The sequence below is a fragment of the Onychostoma macrolepis genome, chromosome 18, assembly GCF_012432095.1.
Source record: "Onychostoma macrolepis isolate SWU-2019 chromosome 18, ASM1243209v1, whole genome shotgun sequence".
Taxonomy (NCBI): Eukaryota; Metazoa; Chordata; class Actinopteri; order Cypriniformes; family Cyprinidae; genus Onychostoma; species Onychostoma macrolepis.
Window position 1 is genome coordinate 17025312 of NC_081172.1, and position 19781 is coordinate 17045092.

Consider the following 19781-nt stretch of genomic DNA (forward strand, 5'->3'; position numbering starts at 1 on the left):
TACAACTAACACGGCGATAAGCCTGTGTGTGAACTGATATTTGGCTAATATTGCAGACCTACCTATGTGTTGGGTTTTGCTCAATATGATGTTAAGAGGCAGATCAGTGAGCTTTATGCGGTTGAATAAAGAGACGTACTCGGTTTCAGACGAAACCTAAAATACTATGGAGGACGCAAAATAATAATTAGAATTATACCCATATATGAACCATATGAACCGAACTCATATTTAAACACGGTCCATGCTATGTGCATGCTGTGTACACATATCTATCCTTACAAGTACAATTTTGGCTGTATTATTTGTGTCCCCTTCAAAAATTGCTCTTGAGAAATTTTATGTTTATTGTCCCCCCCTACTGTTAGATGAAATTTACGCCCCTGCTTACAGGACGATCAAATCCTTTAATACTGTCCAAACATTTAGGCTAATTCAAATATCCACTTAATCTTTAATTTCTGGCCACCTTTTTGCGATAGATGACACAGCCTATAATTTCTTCAACAAAAACATGTGGACATCACGACCCTAACAAAAATTAACCATGGTTTTATCGTAGTAAAACTGCTTAATTTTCTTTTGCGTGATTTCTGAATGCTTGAGACTATAAAATCAATCAGACAATTGTAAATTGTAGTAGGTAGCCTGACTGTCTAGAGCTAAAATTGTAATTTGTAAATAATATAATTTAATAACAATTAATTAATTAATTAATTTACTTTTATATTTTATTAAAGTTCTATTTTGATCCCTATATGTTTTTTTTTTGTTGTTGTTGTTTTTTAGGGGGCACAACAATCCAATTTTGCTTAGGGCACCTTTTTGGCCAGCAGCGGCCCTCCTTTTATATAAAAATCTGGATACATTAGCTTCATTGTTAGAAAAGGATGAAATTTATCTGAACCCCTCAAAAGGTCAGTGATTACTTGGGTGATAAATGGAGGGAGCTCACTAGAACCGCTATGAGCAAACTGCCTAAAAATGGACTCTGGCAGCCTTGACCTTTGTGTGAGTGTAATTGGTTTGAGAGTTTAATATCATGCTGAATGTAACATACAAACAAGAGTCAAAAATTGATTGTGACGATTGCATCCCCTACAGGACAGAAATAGCACAACTGATAAAACTGATGCTATTATGATTTGCATTTTACATTATTGTATAATTAAGGTTAAGTCACGGGGTTCCTGGAACAGGAAAAAAATATTGTCTTTAGTGTCACAGTGTTGGAGGTAACGCAGGAAACACATTACATAATTAGATTGTAACTAGTAAAGTAACGCATTGTTATTTTTTTTTTATTTAGAAGATAATATCTGAGTTACTTTTTCAAACAAGTAACGCCAGTTTCTTTGTTTCTCATGTCTTGACTGACAGCTCTTGTGTTGCCATGTTGAGAGAAATCGGGAGTAAGTGCAGAGGCGTTGCGTGCGCTGTGAACATGATGTTACTGTAGCTCTTGACTAAATATGAACATGTATTCACTCATCTTACCTGTGCAAAAACAGATTCAGTATTCCTCTAAATGAATAAAAACAGTCAAATGCAAACTCAGAATATTGCACAAACATGCAATAATTAAATTACAAATATAATTTATGTTTAATCCCATTTTATTAGCCCATGTCTTTGCTACTGACCTTCGATAATCCAATTCAACCATACTAACGTAAGCAAAATTTTGTTATTACTGAATAGTGTTGAAATTTCTTCTCCTTTCATATTCTTCATGCAATTTGGTTGAGCTGCGCCCTCTACTGTACAGACGTGAATTTACATTTACTTTTGGTGTGAAGGGACTTTACATTTGTAAAATAACTTTTTTATATTAAAAACAAACAAGCAAACCCCGTTTAAAAAGTAGCTCAAAGGTAACGTAATGCATTACTTTCTAAGTAACGATGTAACGTTTTTTTTTTTTTTTTAGGGAGTAAGGCAATATTTTAATGCATTACTTTTAAAAGTAACTTTTCCCAACACATGATCCTTTAGAAATCATACTAATATGCTGATTCGGTGCTCAAAAAAACAAAACAAAAAAAACCTCAATGTTGAAAACAGTTGTGCTGCTTAATACTTAAAGCAGAGAGTAAGAAATATTAACTGACCTCCAGTTTACTTTGTATTCCTCTGCATTAAAATTACCGGTGCGTTGAGCCCTCATTCATAATGAACTCTTCACAACACACTGAACATTATTAGTCTGCATAACGCTTCAATCACCAGAAGTTATTACACACTTAAACCCACTGTGCTCTCCATAAAATAGGCCTCAAGACTAACATTTTAAAAACATTTTATTATAGTCTACGTTCAGTAAGCACGTCACTATATCAGGGTTTACATTTTGTGAGCAATTTTTATTGTTTAAAATATGATTTACAAACCCCTAAAGCTAATCAGAATAAATCTCAAACACAACAATCATCATGTCATGTAACAGTTGAGTCAGTTTCACACAGAAAGTTTGTTTAGTTCATTATTAACAAAAATTCAAAAACAAAAAAAATCACAGCTAAACAGAATGTCTCGTCATCATCTGTAGGGGGAAATTAACAGGACACAAACCATTTATTATTACAGTAACAGTATGTTGTATTCACACGTAATAGCTCAGTGGAAAGGTTTGAGGGTAATAATACACACAAATGACCGTTTCACAAAGCATGTGTCACAATCACATCACCTTCAATCAATATTAGTGTTGTTTGTGGAGAAATGAGATACCATATTCTAAAGATACTGAATGAAGAACACTTAGTGATGTTCTTCATAGAGTTTCAAGAAAGAAAGCAAAAAAAATCAAGGGAATCACTCAAGATTTTCATGCTTTATATAAAGAAACCCTAGTGAATGGATTGATAGCTCTGTACTGTCAATGTACTGATGCTGTATTTATGGGCTATTAGAAGAATGAGAACATTTGCTACATTAGGCCAGTACAGAAGACCTTCAACCGATTTCCACCACTCCTTTTACATCGTTTTCCAAGGCACAAAATGACAGTTACGGAGGCCTCTAGTGGCAAATATGGAGGATAACAAAACATCTTTCACTATTTGTGCTTTCTAACACAATAAAAATGTAGAAAGGAAAAAACAAAAAACAACAACTATTCAAACAAACTGACATGTGCAAGGAACTTCCCAGTTGTGTCCACAGCTCATGGATTATTTCTCATAGAGATCAAGTGGGTAATGCTCTTTATACTGCTGGACGTGCCGCCACATGGCATCTCTCTGCTTGGATATAGAAGGAATCATCTCATCGTAGACGTCAGTGAACAGCAGCTCGGGGTTGGGTTTCAGACGTTTCTCGGCTTTTTCGAAGGCCTCCATGACGAGTTTTCGTGACTGCTTCCTCCAAGCCCGCTCCTCGTCCTCGTCCCACCAGCCTCGGGCGGTCATGTAGTGTCGCAGGCGAGAGATGGGATGGTCCTGCTTGTCCCAGTAGTTCACCTCGTCCACTGAACGGTACGCAGAGCTGTCGTCACTGGTGCTGTGATGACCAATCCTGGAGGGGGAAAGAGGAAATAAAGGCTTTGTTTATTTCACACAGTGCATGGAAAATTTGGTGGATGTTCGGTAAATGTTTGGCTGAAAGGTGAAATTAGCAGAAACCGCCACTCTGGCTAACAGAACCTCTCATGTATTACATTTTAGGGTAAAGATGTGCTTGGATTGTGTAAAAATCTGTTGAGACATTATAATGTGTCAAAACGTAAGATCTCTAATTGAATTAGCATCTACTTTTTATTCACTATTCTAATTATTGTGAAAGATGGGTGTTTAAACTTGAACTAAGTTAAACTAAAAAAAAGCTGTCTTTGATCTCTGCCCTAGTTCCTCCCAATGCTTTGTAGCACATAAGGGACCGCAAACTACGCAATCAACGTTAAAAGTTGCCTGAAAAATTACTAAACAAGGTCAGTGAAAACATTCTCCACTTTGAATCTCATTATCAGGATGAACTACTGACTGTGACTTTTAACAGCCTTGATGTTTCCTGCCTCGTTGGAAAAACATGATGGTAGATAATATAAATCAACAACTGTGTGTTGGACCTTTAAGTCTGAAATAAAATAAAACACACACACAAATACATACTGCCATCCAAAGGCAAAGCGCAGTAACTACACATCTGGTCAAAATTGAGTTAACGCGAATTCAACCATCATTTGGCCGCGGGACACTAAACTGAACGCACAGCAAGGCAGACCGCGCAGTATTTGCGGTGTCAAACGGGAAAACAAAGCCAGAACGCAGTAACTTCACTTAGCTTGGATTTTGTAGTTACTGCAATTTTTACACTCTCGTTTCTCTGAAACGGGACAAAATTGAACCAGGAGACTTTTTCACAAGACAGAACAGATGTCACAAAGCCCATTTTAGGACTTAAAACGCAAATATCCAAAGACGGGTAAGGAAGATAGCAAAATATGAACTCCTAGCAAGGCAACTGACAGCTTTATAATCAGTTAACATTAACTAGCCAGCCGCTAGCAAATTAAACAGCCTACCTGCACTGCTCCATATCCACTCTGACAACGTAATGATAATCTGATTTAATCTGATTTCAAATAACGGCTATTCTTTTGAACTTTCTATTCTTCAAAAAATACTGAAAAAATGTAACATGGTTTCCACAAAACCATTAAGCATCACAGCCATTTTCAAAATTGATAATACTGTAATTAGAATTGTTCTTGAGCACCAAATCAGCATATTAGAATGATTTCTGAAGGACTGTTGAAATTATGTCTGGGTTACTCCCTTGAGTATTTCCTAGAACAATGGCCATATATTATACAGCAGTTATCAGAAGTGGGCCTTTCAGAAACTTGATGGTCAAGAAATCGAATCTACATAAAGAGGAGGATCAAATTTACAATCAAATGGTAATGAATGGACAAACAGAATCCAAACCTTAAAAGGGAAAACTATAATCTGCTTAAACTGCCTGGATTCAAAACAATTCACTGCATCAAAAATGCTGTTTCAGTGTGAAAAAACTTCAAGCATCAAACCTGACGCATGTTTTTTCAAGCAATAGGCAAGTAGTTCTCCCCCACATATTTTATGCTGTTTCATAAAAGTCTACCCTGTAAAATATTGTGTTAATAAATAGGTTTACAGTGCATCTCATAGCATTTTCTGCTGAGTCTGCCGCAATCTAGCCCAAATGGCACCCCTGTGGTCTCCTCCAGGTCTACACTGTGCCACATAGGCTGTTTATAGATAATAGAATGCTGTGGATGTTGTACTTCCTATAAAGGATAAACTACCTGTAGGTCATGGCTTCAATGAGGAAAGGCTGGTTTTCAGCCACCGCTCTGCGTCGTGCCTCCTTTGTGGCATTGTACACTGCGAAAACATCATTTCCATCTACACGTATCGACATCAGTCCATATCCTGGGCCTCGAGCAGCTATGGACAAAAAAAAGCATAAGATAAAGGAAACACAGAGACTCACATGGGAGTCTGTGATGGACACACATACTTACCAATACCATCTCCTCTGTACTGCTCATTGGTCGGTGTGGAGATAGCATAACCGTTGTTGCGGCAGAAGAATATGAGAGGACACTCAAGGGTGGCAGAAAAATTAAATCCAGCATGAGCGTCTCCCTCACTGGCGGCCCCCTCTCCAAAGTAACAGATCACCACACGGTTTGAGTTCTCCCTCTTCACTGCGTACGCCGCCCCGGACGCTACAGCAGGTGTGACAGAGCAAAGTTATTATTTTTGACACAAAGAAATGAGTACTTTTTTTTAGCAACGATGCATTATATTAATCATTTCTATATAAAATAAATGCTGTTCTTTTGAACTTTCTATTCATCAAAGAATCGTTGAAAAACGTATCATGCTTTATAAAAAATATTAAGCAGCGCAACTGTTTAATGATAATAAGAAATTATTCTTGAGCACCGAAAACAACATAATAATGATTTCTGAAGGATAATGTGACACTTAAGACACATTGGAGTACTTTACTTTAAAGTGATCCTATTATGGATTTTTGAAAATTGCCTTTCATGCAGTGTGTAACATCCTGCAAAGTTTCAAATCTGAAAGTGCACTGTGTATAAAGTTATTGTCTCTCAAAAGAAAGAGTCAACTCTGAATCATTGAAACGAGTCGTTTTTAAAACTAATCCCAAGCCATTTCATGTTGACATCAACATGAAACATTAGCATATTGCCCGCCCACTTGCAGAGCTGGGTAGTAATTGATTACATGTAATCTGGATTACGTAATCAGATTCCAAAGATTAAGTACTTGTAATTAGAGTAAGTTACATTTTAAAATACTCGTAATCAGACTACAGTTACTTTTTATGGATTACATGATTACATATTATCCACACAATAGCAATAAATTATTCATAATTCATTGATTCTCCCTAAATTCTCTTTTTCATCTTTTAAATTTTCCTTTCTAAAATAGCCTACCGATTATATACATTCAGAAAGTCCAGTTTTGTGGACATTTACACATAGTCTAGTCATTAGTCAGGTGGCGACAGCATTTGACCGCTGGATTTACAAAAATCATTTCAGGTTTAAGAAGGGTTTCAACATTGCATCGACTACTGATGAACACATTCCTTTTTATTTGAATTATTACTCTGTAGGTTTTTTTAAGCATGTATTATTATGTCTTTGGAAGGCTTTTGTCTTTCAAACTCATTAAAATGCATATATTCACATTATTTCTTAGTTACATGTAATGCAGGCATTCCAAAACTTTTTGTCATATAAACCTTATTCACCAAATATACTTTAAGTACCCCTGAGATTTTAAAATAAATATTTCAATAATTAAGTATCACATTTGCATGTTCACAGTTTCTTTGATGTTGATTTATGGCCACATGGCATCTTTTTTAGTAAGTGTTTTATTTTAATTGTTATTTTAAAACAAAGACTATAGAAATACAAAGATGGTTCACTCCTATACTTATGACTGGGAGAAACTGCACTGCGCAATATGGAGGAATAGTCGCACCTTCTAAATGAAAGAGCCAATCGCTGATTGGTAAAAAGTCATTGCGTCACTGTAGCGGTTGTTAGAAGCTCCGGTTCCCATAGAGACCTGAGCCTGAAAAATAAGCTTTTTAAACGCTATTTGAGCATGAGAAACAACATTCATGGGGAAATTAATTTCAGATTTTTGTTGCTGATTTGACATATGTAATTTAAAGATCAGCGAGCATTTTTTGAGATTTCAGGATTCCCACATTCATTAAGATAGGACTTGGTCTTGTATGAGCTGCCCAGAGGCGTTGCAAATATGGCAGAGTGAAGAGACTTTCCTTAAAAGGAACTTTGATTTAAAATTATTTATTTAAATTTTACTTTTTTATGATTTAATTAATTGTTAGCTTTTCATTAAACTCACAAACCCCTTGCAGTTCCTTTATGAACCCTAGTTTGGGAAACCTTGATGTAATATGTTTAATGCACTTCATGTTGTAAATTACAATGAATGCAACACATTTTCTTACTCTTTGCATTTTTTACATCATTATGGTACAAGATAATACTATTTCAATCAATGTGATAAACAAGTTAAGTCAAAAGTAATCTAAAAGTAGTCCAAAAATAATCTGATTATATTACCTAAAATGTGTAATGTAATGGATTACGTTACTGACTACAATTTTGGTCATGTAATCCGGAATCAGTAACGGAGTACAATTTGTAAGTAATCTACATAGCTCTGCCCACTTGTTGATCTTTCGCGTTGGTGTGAATGAACATGCAAATTCTTTCTTTGCAACTAGGTGCCGCTTTTGGAGCGGTAAAAATAGCGGCTTCCACGGTAATGCTGTACACAAAGCTTTATCAGGCATTACAGGCATGATGAAATGGAAATGAGACCAATCAGACCAATCACAGCAGATTATCGTCACGCAAAGGAGGGGTTTGGAAAAATGAATCGTTGAACGAATCGTTTGGGAGTCGTTGAGCAAAGAAGGTAAAAATAAATGCATATTATTAGACAATGAAAGTGTTTTTTGACCTTGCATGCATGTCAACCTGTTGTTGGGGACTTCCAAAACCAAAATATGAACCTTTCATAACCCATAATAGGGGCACTTTAAATTGTAATAATATATTTCACCATATTAGTGTTTGACTGTGTTTTAGATCAAATAAATGCAGTCTTGGTGAGCATTAAGATTTTCTTTCAAAACACACACCAAAAAAAAAAAAAAAAAAAAACAGACCCCAAACTTTTGAACGATAGTGTATATAAATATTTGTGATGACTGTTCTGTGTAACAGACATGCTCACTTCTCACCTTGGGGGATCTGAGTGGCGAGTGGTGAGGAGATGGTTACAAAATTGAGGTCTTTGCAGCCGTAGTGAACTGGCATTTGTCTACCCTTGCCAAGATCATCAGCATTGGCATAGCACTGTGCCATAAACAGATCCAGAGGAAACCCTCTGTACATCAATACACCTATGGAAATTCAGAAACAAATGCATTTATATTTTATCAAATATTAATAAATATATTTAATTTATAAATATATTTGATAAACTTATAAAATATATCATTGTTTAACCTATTTATAATAAAAAAAATTTAATATAAATAAATATATCAAAATGTAATAAATAAAAATAACGCAATCAAATATCAATGCATAATAATAAATTAAAATTAAACTGCAATCTTTCTCCTTTTTTTTTTTTTTTTAAATCACAATATTTATTTAACCAACATTTGACATTGAAGAAAACAAATTTTTACATTATGATAGTCTCCATTGTGCTGATAGGGAAACAGTTGCATCGTAAGTGTGCTCAGGCCTGGAATATTCAAATGCAATGCGAGTTGGAGGGGGGTCAATCGTGCCTGAGCAAGTTGCAAGACTAACGTGTCTAGTGTGTGTGTGCACGCTTATAACAAAACTGGGAGAGCTACTATTGTGACTCCAGCTTGTAAACATGCTCACCAGCTTCTCGGTATTGGCCGAAGACCAAATCAGTAGGTTCAAGAGCCGCAGCACTTCCAATATGTGTGCCCTCCTCACCATAATTGGTCATGTAAAAAGAGATACGGCCCTTGAACACAAAAAGCGTACCAAATTTAAGCATTATAAACAGTCAGATGTCATTTTATGATGGAATAAACATCACACTAATATCCACTGCATCTCTCACCTGCCTCTGAGACTCATAAAGAATACGATCCATAGTGTTGAGTAATGTCATCTTCTGATAGAAATTCAAAACTGTCTCTTTTGGAAGCTGAAACAGACAAGTAACACTGTGTAAGAGCAAAATTTGTGGATACCATTTAGTAACCTGCTCCCAGCTTATTTCCATATGATACAAATAAAAGACTCCACACCTTAGGATCCTCAGACGGATTGATGATCTGGCCCTGTCTGTCCATCACCCTATACACAGGGATTCCTGAGATCACATTGGGCTGGAGAAATTCCAGGTGATCAATAAACTCCGCCGAGGCCCCGGGAAACTGCGGCTTCTCTGCTGAAGAATCAAACGGCTGCTGGCGAAGAGCTCCCTGAAGACAGAGACAGAGGATCAGGGAGTGAATACACAAGCATCAGAGAAGCAGTTCATGAGACCGTGAATTATGAGATCTGATCACGTACTTTAACAATCAGACAAAAACTGCTCAATAATTCCCTCATAAACCAGGGTTATTAGTTAACTAAAACTAAAATCATAAAAAAAAAAAAACATTTCCGTTACTTGAAATAATATAATGAAATAGAATAAAACATTACAAACTTATTTTATTTCAGCTAGCTGACAAGGCAGTATTTCTAATTTTAACTTTAAATTGATGTACTAAAATAACTAAAATTAAAACAAATATTAATTAAAAACTATACAGACTCATTTAAAAATAATAATAAAATGACAAATAAAATTACTAAAATGAAAATGAACACTGAAAATATAAAATTAATTATTTTATAAATAATAACTGTAATAGTAACTCAATGATACTATATAATAAAAAAAAATAATTAATTAATTAATTTAAAAAACACTGTTACACACAGAGACCTTTACACTAGATTTTTAATTGCCAATTCCTGACAAGGAAGTTTTACTATCTAATGATGAGATCTTTTATTTTGCCTTTGTTTTGGTTTAAAGGTAACACGGGTCATCTTATGATTTTGATGCAGAAATATAAACAAAAGGTAAAGAGAGAAAATATAGATCCTTTAAAAAAGTAGCACTAAAATAAATAAAATCAATGTAAGATTAAATATTAAGAAAAACGGTAAAGCACGCATATAAGAAAATGCCTTAAAAATACATGTGCCTTAGAATTTGTTAGCACACTTTTCATGAAAACAAAGACTAGCTCAGTGGTGTTCAAACAACTGTAAATTAATGTATAAAACTATAAATGTCAAAATATTTGAAGTGCATGGTTTGCATATTGATGCACACCTTTATATCAGCTGCTAGATTTAGGATCACAGAGAATACACTTGCTCATCAATTACTTAATGCACATATTTAATGCAAGATCATCTAATGCTGGGAAGCTAAAAAGTGAATATATTTCAATGACACAAGGCTGCAAGGATCAGCATTGTGTTTTCCTCCACACACCCCCCAGAATCAGCCAATCGGCTCCCAGTGTAAATCAACAGCGTTGTGTGAAGGTTGAATAGTCCCATTACCCACAACAATACACAGAGATCTGACCAATACTTATTAGATTAAAACAATTACTAGATGGTTACAACTACTAGATCACAAAACAATCACTAGATCACATAATCAGACGGATCGAACGCAATTGTGTACAGTTTCTAGGTCAGATAAGGAATGCCTATACATAAGCATTAGAAACACTCAAAGACTTAACATTATTTTAAGACTAACATCGTTCTTTTTGTTAAGGTGCTTTACTATTGCTATAAATTTCATACAATCCAAATTACACCAATGTTTTGAGGTTCGCGCAGCTGCATAGTTCAAACATCTGATTAGCAACTTTTGCTAATGACAAAAGTCCGTTCGCGGAGAACTTGCAGTTGTCATACAGGTAAAGCTTACATTTACGCGGAATGCTCTTTGCTGGAGAAACGTTGTTGCTTTTAACGTAGTATTTTGACGAATCGCGTGAAGCCCAATCCTGTATAATTTCGTTAAACCTCTAGCAGCCGCCATCTTTACGTCAAGTGCGTGTATTGCGTCTGTTCTTGTCTCTAATGAAAATCCCATACAATGCGCCCCCTGCTGGACAATGTCATACAACACAAACATTCATCCCTTTTTTTTTACCTTTTTATTTGGGAAATGTATCATTTTAATTACATGTTAAATTTTATTGAACATTAATTCCTCCGTATAACTACAATTTAGTAGCAGATACATTTTAATTAAACCGGTCAAGGGTTTCTGCGCACGCGGTCATTGCGACAGTTTACCACTAGACGGCGCACGAATGCCATGTCGTCATAATGGTGCGCTCAAAACAATGACGCATATATGAGCGCGACGAGAGGATTGTGCATGAGGACCATGATGGAGTTAGATCAAAGTTGTTCAAATTTAAGAGAATATGGAAGTGAGCAGAGTTTGTTATCCAAACCTGACGGGACTTCCACTTTTGTTCAAGGTATTTATATCAGTTTGTAACTGATTTGTTTCTTTTGTTCAGCGCGCGACCTAGTTGCCTGTCAAGCTTAAGTCCAGAGATCTGTGTTATTCATTCATATCTGTATTGTTCTGACTGTGTCAATGTATCTTCAGGTGATACTAGTATCCTGGCAGGAGTTTATGGACCAGCTGAAGTGAAAGTCAGCAAGGAAATCTATGATCGAGCTACTGTAGAGGTTCTTATCCAGCCTAAAATGGGGCTTCCAGGTATGTTAAATCAACTTATTTTGCAGCCTATGCTGTACATATTCATAATTAATGATAATACAAAATCAATCATTAAAACTATGAAAGTTTATCACAGCTTTTTTACGTTTCTCCCGTACTTTAAAATGTGTCCTGTTTGTTTCAACTAAACAAAATAAATAATGATTGATCATGCATTTTTACCATGATTTACAGAAGACACCAGCAGTCATGCGGTATAACAATAGTTAATATGCTAAAATATCTTGTCAGGCATATTTAGAAGAAGAATCGTTAGATGACATTAATAGACTCTACAGCCCCCAAAAACGAATTAACTGTAACGTAGGGGTGTCCCCGACTAAGGGTAAGGATTTCATGCCGATAGCCGAATCATATATTTGGGGGCGGGGCAATATATATTACCAAGAGTCAAGTCAGACATTCGACAGTCATAAATACACAAGGAAAATGTGTAACGGACGCCTCGCAGATACAAACGGGGTAAATAATGTTTTATGTTTTGATTAAAAAGAACCCTTAAGAATTCCCAATTTTTTTTTTTTTTTTTTTAAACACAATAGTGCTTTCATTATAACGTTATGTCGGCTATATGATCGTAGTTATAACTTTCTGCATTTCTGCTTTGAGCTGCGCGCGCTGAAGATGACCAGTAGAATGAAGCATATGATAGAAGGTTTTTAATCAATGGGATTTAACTCATTTATCTCACATAGAATACGCTTCGTTATTTATGTAACATAACCTTAATATTACAACTTACAGGCTATCTGCACAAAATGCCCCGAATGCACATGAACGCGTCTGCGCGGCTCTGAATGAACACCTTTTGTGGACGCGTTCTTCACGCAATAACATGCAGACACACAAATAAATCACAGCGTTTTATTATAATAGTGTTCTCATAATGCTATGTATATGACAGTGCCAGTCATAGTTATTAATATTCTGCATTGTTGTCCTGCTCGCACCGCGCGCTTAAGAGATGAAGTCTTCCACTCTGCCTGTGTCAATTTGAGTCTTGTTAAAGATTTAAATCCCTGCGGCCATGCTCCTCTGTCTGTGACAGATTAGAAAGCGAAACTTAAATCTATAGGGGAAGTTGGATTTATTCACCCACATTAAAATATTCATTTAAAGCTTCTTTCTTTTAAGATTCTTATTTACAGCATTATCATAATAGGCTGTATATTAACTTATTGGGAGAAGACCGGTAGTTCCATGTGAAATCAGACACTGAGCACCCCCATATAGCCAAAATGGCATGATCATAACACCCCGCGAATATTCGACTGTGAGTCGAACCCGGCTCCTCGAATCGTCGACTATTCGGGGACACCCCTACTGTAATGTTAAATCTTTACCAATCGTTGCCACTATCCTTCAAACTACTAGCTTTTACTCATTTGTCAGCAAGACGTTTTAAAATAATCACCTTTTCATTTATATATTTTTAATATGTACAGGTCAGAATGTTTTTGTTTTTTTACATATGCATTATGCTGAATGATGATGGGACATTGCTTCACCCATATTTTATTTTCACAAAAGATATTTAAAATGTTGAAGTAGACACTTTACTTTCATTCAGTGTATATAAAATCACCTTTGTAAATGTAATTTTATGCAGACACACATTTTATGAGAATTTATCAAATATATAACAATATATATTATTACTATATATTATTTACATTATACAATAATAAGTATATAATGTATAATAATTATTAGTTTAGGGACTGACCCTTCAAAGCACCTTGGAACGAATCTTAAAACTACATTTCAGGAAAGCATGCTACTAAATTGCCAGTTAGTTAGCGTTTTGTGTCGTGTGTGTTTTTTGTTTGTTTTCTTATAGAACATGCGTTATTTGTAAGGCTTTTACCTACAAATTGTTTGAACAGCTTTTAAGAATGACTAATAATCAAGTCAGGTGTTTAATAATAAGTGTCTTTCCTTTCCGTGATTACATTGTTCATACACTCCTCCTGTCAACACACACCTTCAGTGTTCTTCGTCTCGGCCTGCACTGCCAGTTCTCACCATTAGGTGTCAGTCTGGTACAGACTCAAAGTCTTCTCATGTTGTTGTGTTTGGTCAGGAGTCCGAGAGCGCGCGCGAGAGCAGTGCGTGCGCGAGACGTGCGAGGCTGCGCTTCTGTTGACGCTTCATCCTCGCTCCTCAGTCACAGTCGTCCTGCAGGTCGTCCACGATGATGGCTCTGTATCCTGAACACCAGCAAAACGATTTCTAATATGTGTTAAATTAAGAAAAGGGCATATGTAATACGTCTGGTAATATTATTTGACTACTTTTACTTACCTGCTGTTGATTTCTGAAGGATCATGTGACACTTAAGACTAAAGTAAAGTTAATGGCTGCTGAAAATTACATTTTAATGTATTAAAATAGAAAATAGTTATTTTATATGGTAATATTTCACAGTATTACTGCTTTTACTGTTTGTTTGTTTTAAATTAAATAAATGCAACCTTGGTGAGCTTAAGAGACCTTTTCCATTTAATGACACTGGCCCCAAACATCCACGCTACCGTTGATTGTTTTTTGTGTCCCATTGTCTTGCATTCTCACTGTGTCCCCCTACAGTTTGGGTCCTTATCTAACTGTCAGCTGCTGTCGTGCTGCCTGAATGCCGCCTGTATGGCTCTAATGGATGCCGGGCTGCCCATGAGCCACCTTTTTTGTAGTGTGACCTGTGCTATTAGCAAAGAGGGCCAGATAATCACTGATCCTACGGCTCGGCAGGAAAAGGTACACACCGTACATCCTGTTGCCCATGGCTGACACAAACCACAGTGTACAGGTTATTAAGCTCTTGATCTGTGTCTTTTATGTTTTCTTTTCCAGGAAAGTCGAGCGTTGTTAACATTTGCTATTGATAGCGCTGAGAGCAGTGTTTTGATGTCATCAACCACAGGCTCTTTTTCAGTCCAGGAGGTGAGATCAGATGCGCATTTCATTCTTGCGTGTGATTCATTGCTCTGTTTGTGCCGATGATACATAGGTACTTGTGTGTGTTTCATAACCTGCTTGAATTTTCTACAAGGCAATGACATAAATGTGTTTTCTTCCTACACAGCTGCAGCAGTGCATCGCAATCAGTCAAAAGGCTTCTGAACAAATTTTCCAGTTTTATAGGGATTCTGTCAAACGGAGATATTCAAAGATAAAATAAAACATGCTTGTTGGGATTTTTAATTTGAGTTTGCATCATCATTTCTTCTCTATATATATATATATATATATATATATATATATATATATGTGTGTGTGTGTTCACCCACAAAGCTTTACAGAGCAATTCTATTACTCCCAAGATGGTATTTTTATCACTTCAAGATTTCATTTTGTAGCTTATGCCATATTAATTTGCGTACTCACATAATACTCAAAAATATCATTAACGAGTGTTTTTATGCTGTGCTAATAATAATAAATTGAAATGTATGACAATTTGCTACCCAGGTGTTATAGTTTCTGTTCTTAAATAGCTAGTAAATAGCTGGATATTTAAAAAAACAAGTTATATTAAGTAAAATGAACCATAATGCTGCTTTATTGTGTAACCCAAAGCACGTTTGAACTTAAAATAGCAATTTAAGACCCCTGCCTTGGGAACCGTAGCTTTCAAAATGAAAAAGTGAAAGAGATTTCCATTAGACTGTGTGAGCTGGGTCAGTGAGAAAATTGCATAGTATATTAATATGCATTCTCATTAATTGCTGTTCACTGCAGTTGTGCTTGATCTTCCATTTAGTTCCTCTAGAGATGTGTATTGTAATGAGTATAATGAAAACATGTAGGCTCTTCCCACAACATCTATACAAGTTTAAGTATTATAAAGGCAAAACCAAATAAAATGTTCAATCAAGTGTATTTATTTGCTCATAACAGTTACCTGCAAAATTTACATACACATTTACACAAGATTAATGTAGAGGAGGAATAAAATAATGACAGGAGAGGATCTCTCTGGTCTGTATTCCTGTACTGAGACTCGACCGCAGCACTTTGTCCTGTGCACTGGAGGACTGTTTGTGGTGCTCTTCTGTGATCCCACACAGGCAATGATAGCTTACTGGAGGGGGCTGTGCTATCGCTTCTCTCCTCTGCTCCATGGGGCAGCTTGTTGTAGAAGTAATACATAATTTCCTACCATGAGGTGACCCAATTTCTAACTGCGGGGAGCATGAAGGGCACCTGCCAAGGCAGTTTATGCTGACCGCTGTTTTGTAGATTAATCTTTTGGAACAGGGCACATTTCAACCTTTAAATCACGTGGTTTTCAGATTGTAGTTTTGTGCACTTGACATTAGAATATAGACTTTGTACCATTCAAATGTTTGGGGTCGGAAAGATGTTTTAATAATGTTTTGAAAGACTCTCATCCTCACAAGGCTGCATTTGTTTCATTAGTAAGTCAAATCTATAATATTGTGAAATATTATCACAGTTAAAAATAAATGTTATCTATTTGGATATATTAAAATATAATTTATTTCTTTTATGGTCTTTAATCCAGTCTTCAGTAGGGATGCACGATATATCGGCCAACATATCGGTTATCGGCTTTCATTTATAAAGAATAATCGGTGCATCCCTAGTCTTCAGTGTTACATGATACTTCGGAAATCATTCTAATATGATGATTCTGTTGTCAAGAAACATTACTTATTATCAGTTTCATTTTAAAATGATTATATATATTATATGAATTAATATTAATATTAATAATATATTTTTGTGAAAACAATTACCTTTTTTATGAATAGAAAGAACAACATTTACTTGAAATATCAATCTTTTGCAGCATTATGAATGTATTTACTGTCACTTTTGATCAATTTAACATCTCCTTGCTGAATAAAAATAATAATTTCTTTCAAAAAACTGACCCCAAACTTTTGAACGATAGTGTATATCGGGTTTTTATATAGTTTAGTGAATCCTGGGTGCATTTGTATACAGGTATATCTGTTGTATGGATTGTTAACAGTTCACCAGTCAAATTAATGAACAGAACATTTGCAAAATAGGTTTATAAACACGAATATACTGCTTAAAAAAGGTAGCGCCATTAATTGTACATGAATGCAGATGGATTTGAAGGTGTGAGAATGCGATGTACAGTAATGTGTTTCATATCAGAGACACTTCCTATAGTAGCAACTAAAGCACTTGAGTCAAAGCGTTGTGTTTGGCACTGCTTATCACTCGCCTCTGAGGTTATCAAGGGGAAATGTAGGCCCACAAAATGGATTTAAGAATAGAGTAGAGTGCTACAACAAAATAGAGCACGCAGTGATAGAAATGTCACTGACTACAGCTTTAGCTTTTGTCATTTAAAGATGTTTACATACCTGCAAACTCAATGCTTTTGGGCAAAACTGAATGTAGCTTTAAAAGGAACTGACTGTTCTCAAGGGTTTTAATGGCATTTTCTTCATTTCCTCCTCTGTATAATGTCAATACAATGGTGTTTAAAATGCACATCTGCTTTGTGTACAGGGGTAACCGCTGAATTTCTGCTTTTCATAAATGGCACCTATACTGTCAGAGAGTTGAATTTGAATTTTTATTCAGCCTGTTTGCCGTTTTTGTTCAGAACAGTTATATTTAAATTACATAACTTTATCATTTTGATTCATCCTTTTTCTTAAAAAATGGTTTAAAGGCTGAAATAAGGTTTAGCATTTAATTAGACTTTATCATATTAACTGTAAATCATTGTTTTTATGGCCATTTTACAGTTAATGTTACCATAGGCATTTGTGTTGTTTCAAAACATGTTGACTCTAAAACAAGAAGTTCTATTCAAATATCAGAATTTCTTCAAAATTATTTCAACTGAAAATCTTAATTTCTTAAGATAAAATCCAAATTCTTGTCGAATAATTCTCAAACATTATTTTTTTGTATGGTGGTTTATGCCAAAGACTTGCTGATCAACGCAGATTACTGAAATAATCGTAATTATCATGAATAATGTTATAATGCTTAATACTTGAAATGACCCAAAAAATTTAATTTCAAGAAAATAGCAGTTAGCATGTTTTTAATAATGTTTGGTGGCCTGTTTCCTGATTCACCAACTTATTATTATTTTTTTTTACCAGTCCAGAGTTTGCAGGCATGGTTCAGTTGAATCATATGAAGTGTCTCCATACGGTTTTGTTGGTACAATAGGTGGAAAATGAAGAGTCTACATTTATCAAGCTATGAATAGAGTCCTGCAGGAGAAGCTTCTCATAACGACATGACTCAGTGAAAGCTGCAGTGTATATGTGTGTGTTACCCTCATCGCATTGAACTTTCGCCTGTGCATACTTGTTATGCATCCGCATATTTGCAGAATCTGCCTGAACTTGTACTTGTTTTCTAACTGACAATTTCCAACTGAGTTCTAAAGTCATTTACTGTGGTGTTTTCGATTTGGAGAGTGAATCAATGACCAGCTTTAGAGCTCAGATAGAAAATGACCCAGTTCGCTCAAGTCATGTGTCTCGGAGGGCACGTCCCGCTGTTTCACAGCCAAGTCCGTTGTGATCTCCTGATCTCACAGTCCTTGTCTAGTTCCCTTCTAACAAACCCTTAGGCCTCAATCACTCCCTCCCCTGCCAACTTAAGAGACAAGCGCCAAGATAGAGCGCAGGTCTCTCTTTCTGAAGTGGGTGTCATATTTTTTGACCCAAATACTAAGATTTCAGCTGAAACTACCCTCTTTCCAAATGTAGTGTTTTGCATTTTTTATTTTTTTTTAATCTAATATGACAGCCGTGAACTTGCAGAAAATGTTACAAAGGTGGCGTCTCTGCCAAATGAATGTACTTATTACAGGTGTAGATGAATGTAAGTATGTAAGGAGCAGCGGTTGTGTAATTAGGAACCAGGGAGGTGCGTTTCTGGAAGAATTGAGAGAAGATACCGATACAGTAGTCTTTAAGGTGGTTTCCCGGACAGATAGGAGATCAGGGCAGCGATGGCGCAGATGTAAGTGACGATGCCGAACACGATTGAAAGGATAGAGAGCCACAGAGCCTGCCGAGATGCTGCACTGGCGCCCTGGAAATCTCCTTGTGCTGATGCTTTGTTCGTCTGGAGTGGAGAGAAGAGAAGGTAAACAGTAGCATTAATCATAGTGAATGATGGACGTCCCTCCACTCTCTCGAGGTTGTTTACAGCGATTAGCTTTAGCGTATTTTCCATCATTACAGTATCCTCTCTTTTATTCGTTTCTCTTCTCCTTTCAACTTTGATCCCCTCATTTTAGACAACACCTCATGCTCTATTGGAAATCAATCACCAGAGGTCTCTCATTATGACACTAATTAAAGTCTGAATGAAATCCATTGATCAGAGTCTTGTCAGCTATGTGGGCTGAACATCTGCAGTGCCTCCTCCACTAAAAACGGTCTTGAATAGAATAATAAAAGTTGCTTTAGGTTGTTAAATAATCCCAAATCAAACTCAAATTGTTTTGAGTTTTCAGGCGATCAGCAAAGGGTTCGTCTGAGACAAAGCGTAATAATACAAGTGCCTTGTGGCTTGTGTTATTCTCATGTGTGGCACTTTGGTTCGCTGGTGGCATAATCCTGCAAATCTCAGTGTAATCCTGCCTAAACCCTCAGGTGTAATTCCATAATGTCCACACTTGCTCTTAAAAGAGCACTTGCCTTTACTGCTAATCTCTGTCACTTTCAGTCCAACTGAACTTTTGCCCTTTAGACACAGAAGTATCAACAGGTCATATGTAATAACTAACTGCAGTGTTGGGGAAAGTTGCTTTTTTAAAAGTAATGCATTACAATATTGCGTTACTCCATTAAAAAAGTAGTGCCTAACTAATTGCGTTACTTTTCATGGAAAGTAATG

The 19781-nt window shown here is 36.0% G+C and overlaps 3 protein-coding genes across 9 annotated transcripts in view; 1 reads left to right on the forward strand and 2 right to left on the reverse strand.

Moving 5' to 3' along the window:
• Positions 1–2282: 2282 nt before the first annotated feature.
• On the reverse strand, positions 2283–11231 carry bckdha (branched chain keto acid dehydrogenase E1 subunit alpha). Its single transcript, XM_058752117.1, has 8 exons — positions 11073–11231; positions 9373–9549; positions 9183–9269; positions 8975–9083; positions 8314–8475; positions 5507–5713; positions 5288–5429; positions 2283–3516 (listed from the first exon to the last, which is right to left on the reverse strand). Exons 1-8 carry the CDS (start codon positions 11184–11186, stop codon positions 3174–3176), a joined length of 1341 nt encoding a protein of 446 aa, XP_058608100.1. The 5' UTR covers positions 11187–11231; the 3' UTR covers positions 2283–3173.
• A 250-nt stretch (positions 11232–11481) lies between these two features.
• exosc5 (exosome component 5) lies at positions 11482–15107 on the forward strand. Its single transcript, XM_058752118.1, has 6 exons — positions 11482–11637; positions 11772–11885; positions 13990–14111; positions 14520–14660; positions 14757–14846; positions 14989–15107. Exons 1-6 carry the CDS (start codon positions 11508–11510, stop codon positions 15082–15084), a joined length of 693 nt encoding a protein of 230 aa, XP_058608101.1. The 5' UTR covers positions 11482–11507; the 3' UTR covers positions 15085–15107.
• A 691-nt stretch (positions 15108–15798) lies between these two features.
• Positions 15799–19781, reverse strand: part of tmem91 (transmembrane protein 91) — a 58525-nt gene continuing 54542 nt past the window's right edge. For all 7 annotated transcript variants that reach the window (XM_058751085.1, XM_058751089.1, XM_058751083.1 and 4 more), the window contains one exon: positions 15799–19004. In XM_058751085.1, the coding sequence (XP_058607068.1) occupies positions 18849–19004 (156 nt within the window). In that variant the 3' untranslated portion in view covers positions 15799–18848. The remainder of the gene's footprint in view (positions 19005–19781) is intronic.

What these genes read in the sequence shown, in the direction of transcription:
- bckdha (XM_058752117.1), bottom strand. Translation starts at nt 11,186, where the DNA reads ATGGCGGCTGCTAGAGGTTTAACGAAATTATACAGGATTGGGCTTCAC. An exon ending in AAAGAGCATTCCGCGTAAAT is followed by an intron (nt 9,550 to 11,072) that starts GTAAGCTTTACC and finishes CTCTGTCTTCAG; the next exon opens with GGAGCTCTTCGCCAGCAGCC. An exon ending in GTACAGAGGAGATGGTATTG is followed by an intron (nt 5,430 to 5,506) that starts GTAAGTATGTGT and finishes TTTTGTCCATAG; the next exon opens with CTGCTCGAGGCCCAGGATAT.
- exosc5 (XM_058752118.1), top strand. Translation starts at nt 11,508, where the DNA reads ATGAGCGCGACGAGAGGATTGTGCATGAGGACCATGATGGAGTTAGAT. An exon ending in GACTTCCACTTTTGTTCAAG is followed by an intron (nt 11,638 to 11,771) that starts GTATTTATATCA and finishes ATGTATCTTCAG; the next exon opens with GTGATACTAGTATCCTGGCA. An exon ending in GCTCTTTTTCAGTCCAGGAG is followed by an intron (nt 14,847 to 14,988) that starts GTGAGATCAGAT and finishes CTTCCTACACAG; the next exon opens with CTGCAGCAGTGCATCGCAAT.